General features: G+C 31.2%; 1 protein-coding gene across 1 annotated transcript in view; it reads right to left on the bottom strand.

Annotated features, from left to right (window-relative positions):
* Positions 1 to 1,300: 1,300 nt before the first annotated feature.
* LOC111624009 (arf-GAP with Rho-GAP domain, ANK repeat and PH domain-containing protein 1-like) overlaps positions 1,301 to 11,509 on the bottom strand; it is a 34,939-nt gene continuing 24,730 nt past the window's right edge. Inside the window, exons 9-14 of the mRNA XM_023366776.1 lie at positions 11,308 to 11,422; positions 11,077 to 11,213; positions 5,914 to 6,033; positions 4,097 to 4,179; positions 3,523 to 3,564; positions 1,301 to 1,908 (exon numbers count right to left, since the gene is read on the bottom strand). Coding sequence (XP_023222544.1) covers positions 1,767 to 1,908; positions 3,523 to 3,564; positions 4,097 to 4,179; positions 5,914 to 6,033; positions 11,077 to 11,213; positions 11,308 to 11,422 — 639 coding nt within the window. The 3' untranslated portion in view covers positions 1,301 to 1,766. The remainder of the gene's footprint in view (positions 1,909 to 3,522; positions 3,565 to 4,096; positions 4,180 to 5,913; positions 6,034 to 11,076; positions 11,214 to 11,307; positions 11,423 to 11,509) is intronic.

Below are 11,509 nucleotides of genomic sequence, written 5' to 3'. Positions count from 1 at the left end.
AGATATTTAGTGGCAATATTGTTATTGCTCCAAAATTCACTGAGGTTTTTATTTTTTAAACAACGCTTTAGCTTTGAGATCTACACATATTTCAATCAGTTCATCTTCTAAGCCTGGTTCACTACTTTCATTATCTATTTTTTTTTTTTTACATCAAATGGATTAGCAAACCATTCGGGAACATGCATATTCTTCAAGTCTTCGAAACGCACTTTAAAGTCTTCCCTTAATTTATCAAGATGTTTAATATATATCTCCAAATCACGGTCGGAAATTTTTTCATTTTCTTTTAGTACTCACAAGTTTGAAAAATATTTAAAATCGGATTGTGCCAGCGAAGATTTAAATAGCTCAATTTTTACTTGAAAGGCCATTATGATTGTTCGAGCTTGAATAATTGTAACTTTTTTCCTTGAAAACGCTTCTGTACTATATTAATGATTTTTGATATATTACGATATTTTCTCTGTAAAAGACAAAATATCTACATTTAGATATAAAATACTTGAACTGACAACTCTAGTAGAGTGTAACAGTGCAACATATGTCTATGTATAATGAACTACCAGCGTTCATAACATGTTTGCAACACTAGTACAGTTGCCAGATGCGTGAAAACAGAGTAACACATGCTTAAAGCGGCATAGGCTAAGGCAAAACTCAAGTTATAACTAGGGTAGTCAGTAATGTTGATCATATCCGTATTTCAAATTTTTATTGGAATATTTATTTTTTTTCCTAGACAGTTTAATTGATCCTTTTTGCTATTAATCGACCCCAAGGGACCACTTTGGGGACCCCTAATTTAGACAATAGTCAAAATTTTCTGTAGGAGTTTTCCTTTAGTAAAGATAAGCTTGGTGCTTGGAAGTGAAATGTAGAAAAATGATATAGGTAAAAATCTTATGTGTATTGCTTTGAAGCACCAAGCTTATCTTTATCAAAGAAAAATTCCTAAAAAAAATTGGCTATTGACTAAACTGTCATAAGTTTTTACTTGGCAAAATTTTTTTACAACTCAGATGTTTTTGTTTGGATTTAAACTACATCCAATTTGTTTCTTGACTATTAACAGTCAAGTTTAAATATCAAAATTTTTTCAGCATGATTCAAAATCAACATAAATAGAGTTAATCTATATTACTCTGAAATTAATTGTTTGCTAGTAATCAAAATTTATCTTCTAACTGTATGTAGGCAGATGATGTAAATGAAAAAATAAATAGTATAAAATATTGTAACAAATTTTATTAATATTTTATATATATATATATATATATATATTTATATAAAGATACAAATAAATGTAAAATGCCATTCCTAAAAAGCATTTATCATCAATAATAAATACATATATGCACATTATATAATTTAATAGTGGACTTAAAATTAACATGTCCAAGCTCACCTATGTGCAAAGCATGCAGACTAGATTAGAATGATCTGCAACACATACATAAATTGATCTCAACATTATTAATCTTGTATAGGCTCAACTAGATTGTTATAAAAAAAAGTACAAGTTTGAAAAAATATAAACTCTGGTTATCTTGGTGTAAAAACAACAAAGATCTGTGAGGAATGCTTTTCTGTCTATAAACAAATACATATAATAATACTGTTGGATACACTTTGTTTCTTTAAATATTGTGAATATGTTATGTACAGTATTTGTGGTAACATTAACATAAAATTCATTATTCAAATTTAACAATAATGATTCTGGTATATGACCATTTGAATATACTTTCCAATAGTTTTTGTATTCACATCAACAGGTCTGGAACAGGTCGCTGGGGTAGTAAGTTGTTGGGATGTTCTCCATTCAACATGGTGGCCACCCATTTGTGGAATTCTTCTTCTGTATTGCAACAGACTGCTCTGCCAAAATATGGATTATCTTTTGTCCTGAAAAGATTATAAATTAAGAAAATTAAAGCAAAATTATTGCTTGGATAGGAAAACATCCTATTGCAGCCAATAATATAATTTCAAATTGTACTAATTATCATATTGAACAATTGTAGATTTATCTGTTTTTTGGAATTATTTGCTCAAGATATTTTTGTATCAGACTACATGAGGTATGGACAAAATTTTCAAAAAAACTCATTGGGCTTTGGTAAAGAATTTTTAAAGATCCAACAAACAGTTCACAATTTTTGTTCATTAAACATGTTTGACAATCTAGTATCAGTTTTTAAAGTAAGGTAAGTCTTATCAATTAGAGATTATAAAATTGTTCTTTTTATTTGGCAAATATATTTTATATTATCAAAAATATTTCTACCTAAAGAGTAAAATGAACTTAGTTATGAAATGAAATGTTGATAATCTCCAAATCACCACCTGACAATCTCTAATGGCCATATTCACTAAAAGTTAAAGATACAGTAAGATTCAAATCACAAGATCAGTTAAAATCAGCATTCACCAAGTGTTAATTCTTAAATTGTGGATTTTCTGCATGCATTGTTTGAATTATTTATACAACATGGACATAAAATAGTCATAGAAAACAATTAAGCTCTTACAAGTTGAAAACATGCAACAAAAATTACATCATTACAGAATTTTCAGTTTTTAAAAATTTCTATCCTTTCTTTTCCATTTGATTTTTATTTGCTTTTGTTTTTAAATTTTTGAAATAAAATATTAAATTGATTACTACATTGTGGTTTTTTATATTTTTCTCTGTATTTATTACCACATTATTATTTTCTACAACTAATTCTAATACTTTTGTCTCAAAGTTAATATAGTTTCTTTCACTGTGAGAATCCATTGCCTACAAAACTTTGAAATTGTGTGACAATTCATATAGATATGTCATGATTCATTTGGAAAAATCAGAGAGCTTGTAACATAGCTCTTCATTTTAATTCAAAGATTTTATAATCCGATGTTTAAGTTGGTGAATATGAAAAATAAAGTAACTCTTAATCTAGAGTTACCAACTCAAAATTGCAGATTTGAAATATAAACTACATACCATGTCCAAAACTTAAGGAGAAATACAATTGCAAGTGATGATAGGTAGAAAAATTTTACCAAACCAATCACGATATGAATGCTGCATCACAATTCAATATGAACATATTCCATAATAACATGTGAGAGATCTGTTAGTACGGAATACATTTGTGTGGTATTGGTAAGCACTTTCTATCCATTCTCAAACTATGTCTAACTGCTCTGTTTATCTTTTTTACCAAAGATTTACTTTCATTGCTTTGATTTGTAAAATCTTACAAGTTGTTAAGTATTATCCTGTGTTAGATGTTAAGTACAATTCTTGTCAAATATCTCTCTATTCATGTATAAATGTTGTCTGTGTGTGTGTCTTAGAATCTCAGATATGACAAATTGTTTCAAGTCCAGAAATCAGTTAACTGTGATGCATTAATATCATTTTATGAATGATTAACATGCAGTTGGAGTTCCAAACTGGTATTATTATTTGTATGTAAAATATAATGTAATATATAATTTCAAATTAAAAACTGTATTAAGTAACCATACCTTTTGACAGTTTGGTTGCGATCAATGAATGTGAAACCCCACCTAAAATAAGTGAAAAACATTATTTAAAACTGGCTAATTATTATAAAATACAGTAGAACCTCGAAAACTCGGCCTAATGTGGACCGAAGGGTGGCCGAGTTTGTGAAAATGCCGAGTTATCGGGAATGGGGTTAAAAAAAAATAAGTACGAGTGTTTCCTCAGAAAATACTGTACTGTACTTGTATGTATTGTTTACTTGAGAATACAACAGAGAATAAACTGCCAAAATACCCTTAAACAAAGGAAAAGTACGTCCATTATGAAGGCATAGAGCCTTTACTACATAAAAATGAAAATTAATGAATACACTGTGTATAGTAATTTACCTGATAAGACAGACCTCAGAAAAATACTTTATGAGAGCTTTTATACTTTTATAAAGCTGTCTATAATGAAAATTAATTAACTAAGGATTTTTTTTGCCCTTCCAGGGTGTGGCCGAGTTATCCGGAGTGCCGGGTAATCGAGAGTCGAGTTTTCGAGGTTTTACTGTATTTATTAAAATTATTAGATAATTTAAGTAATATTTACCTAGTGGGAGGGGATCTTTTTGATTCTATTCCAATGTACCAGGTAATATCTTCTACATTCCATTGACCAAGTGGTTGACTTGCCTGTAATTTAGTAAAGTTATATACATATGCACAACTTAAAACTTGTCCATAATACAATGTTTGATTCATTGTACAAAAACATTAAAGAAAAAAGTATTTATAAAAGATGGTTCATTTTAATCAATCTACTGAAATAAATTGAAAAATATGCACCCTGCAAAAAACATTATCATAGCAAATTCTTTTGCTCTGGTACAGAAGTTTGATGCTCTTAAAAATTCTAGAGTCCCTTTTTAATTGTCAAATATTGCTTGGCCAAGATTTGTGAAATGAATTGTTTTTGCATGTTTATTAGCAAAGTATTCTTCCACAATTCACCTTTAATGTGTGAAACTGGGTTATCTGGCACTCTACTGTTGTGAGATCCTGGCAGTGACCTGACACTACGATGGAAAAAGTGTAGCAATACAACTAAAAGGTATTAAATTACTATCAACAATTAATTATCTACTAAACATCAACACAAGATATGTTCCCATGTGAAGAAAAATTATTTATCACCTGAATACTTGAAATCATTCAGGAGTGGGTGGAACTGGCATAGATCCAATTAGATGGACATCAATCTAATTAGAGATGCTAGTGAAAAAATTGTGGACCAGAGTTCTGATGACGAGTTCAAAAGTGCTTAGTGTGAGTACTCAAGGATAATGAGTGAAAAACAACTATTTGACAATACCAAGACAAAGATGTCTAAGCCCATCAAACTCTTGGGAGTAGACAATAGTTAGAATTACTATTGTACTTTAAGTCTGTTATATCTTTCTGCAAGGTGATAAAATAGCAGCTGAAGCATTTACATACAATTCACAATAAATGTTTGTCAGGATAAAATCATCCTACACATGATTTCCCACGCTTTTCGTATTTTCAAACAACCGACAGTTGTCACCATGGGAACGCCAATCAGACAACTTTTGGAAACTTGACTGCGGATTGGACGGAAGACATCGTACCATCAGCGGGCATCTTGTAGCGCTACTAAGCGCTGATTGATGGAATCTGATTTGCTTCAATCTGTATAAAAGGATTGAGTTTAGGCAGGAAGTTTAATTCGCCTAGGACACATCAAGGGAACTCATGTTTGTTCTAACTTCGCCTAAGCTGGCCTAGAAGATTTTTTCGCCTCGCTGTGCGGTAAATAACGTTGTACGCAGTTCGTCGCAAGGTGTCTTTTCGACGGACCTGTTGTCGTGGATTAGATGTATTTGAACTTTGTTACATCTGACATCTTGTAATTGTTGTTTGTGAACTTGTAATTGTATGTATGTTTTATTTGTAATATAAACGTTTCGTGGAAATTCAGTAACATCTAGTATATTGTATATTCGTTTGTGAATTTGACTATGTTCTTTTCTTTTGGCAACAATGAAGTGTAGTAACTCTCCATATGGATCCATGCAATACAACACATTTCACCAAAGCATTCAAAAAATAAAATTAGTGATAAGGCATACCAACTGACCAAGATGGCCAGTTGGTATGCCTTATCACTCAGGCTAAAGTTACTCAACATTATCAAATGATGAACAAAACATGGGAACCTCATATTTTCATATGCTCAATGTTGAATATATACTATATTACAATTCTTAATTGCTAATAACAATTGCTGATTCAAATAAAAAAAATACAATCCAAACATCAAATTTACATAAGCATAAGACAACACTTAATGAAATATTTGTTACAAAAAGCATTTTCATTAAATGTTACTAAAACATTCTTACTTACTCTTGCATCTTTATAATAAGTTAATTTAGCTCCAATAAATTCAAAAACAAATTTTCTGAATGTCTTTGAGCGAAAATCAGCAAATCTCAGTTCACTAAACATTGACAGGGGTTGTCTAGTCTGTAAAATAGGAAAGAAAATTTAAGATATAAGATTGTTTTCAGAAATATTACAACTGTAATTTAAAACTAAACACACAATGCACAAAATCAATACCAGCACAGTGGGGGGATTTACTAATGTTTTCATCTACATAAAAATAGATATCAGGAAAAAACGATGTAGAACAAAATAGCTAACAAAAATTGAATACTTTTTTTCAGATTTTCCAACTGATTATGTAATTTGAATACATTGCATTTAAAATTTATGCTATGTTTGGGACATAATTTCAAAATATGTATATTATTTATATAAATAATATATAAATTTGTATATTAAAATTACTAATTTTTTTTCAGAACTTGAAGTGTTATGCTATAGAAAGATTAAAAAAGGTATTGAGATTTTTATTAAAGTAATGAAAATATCCTGATAAAGTCACAAAAGTAATATCTTTTATCAGAATTAAATTAAAAAAAAGTTTTATAATACACCCATTGCCATAAAAATAAGGAAATGAATGATTAGAGTTATAGTGTGATGGTTCATTGCATAATGCCAGAGTGCATTAAAGTGCATCCCCCTTAGTCTATAAAAAAAGCACGAAAAGGCATCCTGTTTGTAGTTTACCTGTTGCAGAAGGACACTGTATTGTGGGGTTCAGGGGCCGTAAAGATTTATTACATACTTTTTTGGGTAGTCCTGCCACCAGGTGTGTTTTATCGGACACACTGCTGATTGAGACGAAATAAATGATTAAGGCGCGAGGGTAAGAGACACTCTGAAGTCCAGGAATGTCCCTCAGGAGGAAGAATGCAGAGTCAGATAATAAATTTCCTTAAATTGGTTATAACAGAAAATGGAAGTTTAGAACAGAATTATAAAATCCGATTTTTGGAAATTTGCCTATCTTTATCTATACAACGAGGGGGTGCCTAACGGGGGGTATTCGAACTTGCGTGACTCACAACATACCAGGTAAACAAGATGTCTTCTCTTGTCTGTTCGGACAGTCGGTCAGTCTCTTGATCCTGTTTCACTCTCACTCTTAGTCTATTATTGATGCTTGCTCGTTTTTGAGCTCATCTTCTCTTGAGCTACTCTCGGTCTGGTGCTTGTCCACTCTCTCTTTCTCTCTCCTTTTGTGTCTGTCTCCGGTGTGTGTCTTTGTCTGGTTTTGCCTTTTTCTCCCCATCTGAGCTTTCTCTGGTTGGAGCTCTCTTTTTAAACACTTCCAGCATGAGAAAGTTCGTCATCGGGTGATGATTCATTGGCAGTGTTGTCATCGTAGCTGAGACGGTGTTTTCTTATTTGGTGATGACATTGAACTTTCGTAGAGTCATCACCGAGTTGACATGACTCATCTTTGCTTTGGGATAGTTCTCAATCATTATTCATTGATTGCTTTGACTAAGTTTTTCGTTTAATATGTAAACATTGTAGAAGTCCGAGCCTCGTCGCGACACTCAGCGCCGAAAACAAAGGGGGGCAAAATGCGATGTTCCCCATTTATATATATTTTTTCTTTAATCCTTTACAATTTTAATTACTGTATTTTACGGACTATAAGATGCACCTTAATTTTTAAGCAATTTTTAAAAAAGATAACATTTTTATCATTTTTACTGCCTAAATTCAATCCTTTTATATGGATTGAAGCAAACACTGATCCACCAATCAACGCTTAGTAGCGCTATTGGATGTCCACTAATTGTATGATGATCGCTGGCCAATCCGCGGTCGTGGATTCAGAACCACTGGTCGTCTCGTGATCCAAGTTTCTATGGTGACAACCATTGCGCGTTTGAAAAAAGAAAAAGCGCGGGAATCTTATGTCCAGACGATTCTATCCCGACACCCCACAACTCATGTTCGTCGCATCGGCGCACTGTTGCTGCCAGTTGAATTCAATGTTGCCAGATAGAGATAGGTTTCCCGCGGCATCAAATATATGGCCATTTTTAAGACGCGGGAATTTTAAATCAAACACTGAACATTTTTATATTAATTTCGAGTATAAGACGCACCTGAATTTTGGAGGCAATTTTTCAAAGAAAAAAGTGTGTCTTATAGTCTGTAAAATACAGTATTTGATTGCTCCTTCCTCTCTTCCTTGGCATGTTGTGAGATTTCTGATAGTTGGATAATAAACCGTTTTATTCTAATTCATCTTTTTAAATTATTTTGAGTTGATATTAAAATTTGGAATGGGAGGTCTCTAGATCGTTAAAATAGGCGAATTTCCTTCTACAACTTTGGTTTTTGTTCAAGATACAGTTAAGGTTTTAACAAAGTTCAAGCGAATACATAATTAGTAAAAAAAAGTTGAAATAAAGTGAATAAACAAAAATCATTACAAATGTCGTAAATAACAGTTCACAAATGCATATATAGAGATATTTTTGGAGGGGGGAAATGGTGGTCTTCACAGTATCACAATTGAAAATCATACAAACAACTATCCAAGTTGGAGAGGAAAAGATCATCGGGTTGAGAGAAGCTGAATGGTAATCTTGTTGAATAGCCTGCCACCTAGGCTATTCTAACAACACCATGAGGTGGTATTGGGACTAATAGATGAGAGAGAGTGCTCAGGATACTCTTGGCATACCACTAGCCAAGAAAACTTCCCGATCCTCCAACAAGCATGCACACAGCCAACCATATCACCGTCTGCCATCTAGACACAGTTGGCACCATCATTACAGGTCGCTGTATCTGTCTGTACCATTTCTAGGTGCCCAGTCGAGGAACATTTGGTATTGTGGCAGCCAATATTGGCAACATGACTCTTAAGATAATTTTTCATATTTATGAAAAAATTATTTTTGAATTACATCATCAGATTAAATGTTATGTTAATAATTATTTACAGAAAAAACAAATGTTATGTATATAATTCTAGTATATTTCATGCTGAATACATACAATTCATTGAAAGTCATGCCTTCTCTATGCTTTTTTTTTCCTTTTTTATGTACTTCAAGAATATCTGATATAGACAATTATTTAAAAAAGTTATTTGATCCACAGACCATTTAAACCAAATCACAGATGAACTGTCCATTCCCTTATCCTTTAATATCACCTTAGATGTAAACCATAATACTTTGTCTAGCCCATAACCTAATGCAAGAAAATATTCTTTCCTCTAGCTCAGGGGTCACCAAACTACGGCCCATCACTACATTGTGTCACAAATGAGCTAAAATATAATTATTTATATGGAAATACAGGTATACCTCGTCTTACGTCGGTAATTGGTTCCAGGAGAGGAGACTTAAGTTGAAAAACGACGTAAGTCGAATTTACTTGTCTCTGTATTTACTTGTCACTAGGCTAAACCACAAATAACCATTCCCAGTTCTGTATTTTATTTATAAATGCATTTTTAATAATGTATGGTTAATAAGAATCTATTTTAAGCTTACAAACAAATTTTAGTTTTTAATATAGTACTGAAAAAAGTAATCTAAATTTACAAATTCATGTACAGTACGTACAGTACATACCTGTAAATGTACTGTACATGCTTACAATTTGGCAATGTTTACAGTACATCGCGGACTCTTTATTTGTGAATATGGTGAATTATAAAATAAGATGATTTTGTAAGGTTAAATAACAAATACAGTTATTAAAATTATCTTGCAACAGTAGAAAATAAACTAATTTATATTAAATTATTATTAATTAATTATATTAAATTTACCAATATCGAGTGGCGCTGACAACAACGCCAAATGGTAGATATTGCAGCTACCGTGGAAAACACCAATATTGAGCACTTAAAGACCACTAAATAAGACGACAACACAGAAACACAGATGTTTTCATGTTTCGTTCTCTAGGATTTATGATGATTATATTAACATTTACTGTAAATGTACATATTTTAATATGATTTTATGTGCTTTAACGCTTTTCTAGTGATATTACGACTTTAATATTTTTGTCGGACGGACGTAAAGTCGAATAAAATGACTTAAACTTGATTTTTATTTTTCCATATATTTTTTGACAAATGACGTATAATTGAGAACGACGTAACTTGAGGTATACCTGTATCATAGATTGTAGATGAACTTACTATGTAGAAAAAATTAAAATAAGTGTAAGTAAAAATGCCAAAATTTGTCTAATCTGATTTTTGCATTTGACAGCAATATAATTTTTAGGAAAATCATGAAATAAAAAATTTGGCAACTTTTTTCAACTTTGGATATCAGAGCGGTTTTTGTGTAAGTACTATACTTGCAATGAAGTATCTAAGAAAAGTGATTACAAGGATGCTGCAGCAATCGTGTTTTTTGTATTACTAATTAAATATGTTAGTTTTCTTTATTTTTTGTGTATTCAATATACTATATTGAACAAAATGGTTATGCGGCCCATACTCGTCATTATCTCAGTTATGTGAAAAAAGTTTGGCAACCCATGCTCTAGCTCAGCGTTTCTCAAAGAGGGCAATAATGTCCCCTTGTGGGCAATGGAAGCTTTCAGGGGGCAGTAGAAGGGTCGGTGATTAAATATTAGTTTTATTTCTTCTCATTGAAACATTCTTTGATCTCAGAAATAGGATATGGGCCACCCTATCTATCCTATCCATATAATAATGCATGTTTAAACATTATATTTGCAACAACTGTTTTTAAGATATGAAATAGACAGTTATGTGAAAAGGTAAGTTAAAAATATGGGGGCACTAAAATTTTTTTAATCTCAAAGTGGGCGATGGTCGAAATAAGTTTGAGAACCTGTGCTCTAGCTAAACAACACAAAATTGCATTTTGAAAAATGATTAGGTCAATCTGCAGATCACACTTTGAGAATTACTGGTTTATATCAGTATATAATCTAGTGATACCTATAAAAAATTATTGTGATTGAAACATTGATTCTTTTCATAACATAACTATTGATTTCAGTTTATATGAAACTGTGTAGGTAGACTAATTTGTACATAAGTTAACATTAAATTTTCAAAATATAATAAATAATGACATTTAGAAAATAGTAAAAAAAATTTTATTTACTATATATTGACAAAAAATAAAATACCTGAATTAGAGGCATGATAGCATCACAGATATGATTGTGTTTAATTAAGAGATAATTTCCTTTAGCATCTGCTTCTGCCCAGGATGCCCAGTGTAATGTCACTGCCAATACTATCTCTTGATAATGTAAAGGTCTCTCTGTAATTAAGTTACATATTGCTATAACATGTTTATAAGCATAACTTCATTTAATATATATAAAACATTCTTTGCTAAAAAAACTAAATATAACCTAATTCTTCATTGCAAATAACTTCAAAAACAGCTAATTTTTCACAACTTTCTTTAATGTCGGCATGAGAGAATGCATATAGACAAAGATCTTCAGCAGTCATGGAAGGTGTTAGCTGGAAAATTATAAAATTTTTTTATTATTATTTAATAATTTAATATATGAAGAAATTTACGATTTTTATCTTAAATAAATATTATTA

This window comes from Centruroides sculpturatus, unplaced genomic scaffold (genome assembly GCF_000671375.1).
Source record: "Centruroides sculpturatus isolate CEXI.00-Female unplaced genomic scaffold, Cexi_2.0 scaffold370, whole genome shotgun sequence".
In the NCBI taxonomy this organism is placed as follows: domain Eukaryota; kingdom Metazoa; phylum Arthropoda; class Arachnida; order Scorpiones; family Buthidae; genus Centruroides; species Centruroides sculpturatus.
The sequence above is the reverse complement of the archived record's forward strand: the minus strand, read 5'-3'. Positions and strand labels throughout refer to the sequence as shown.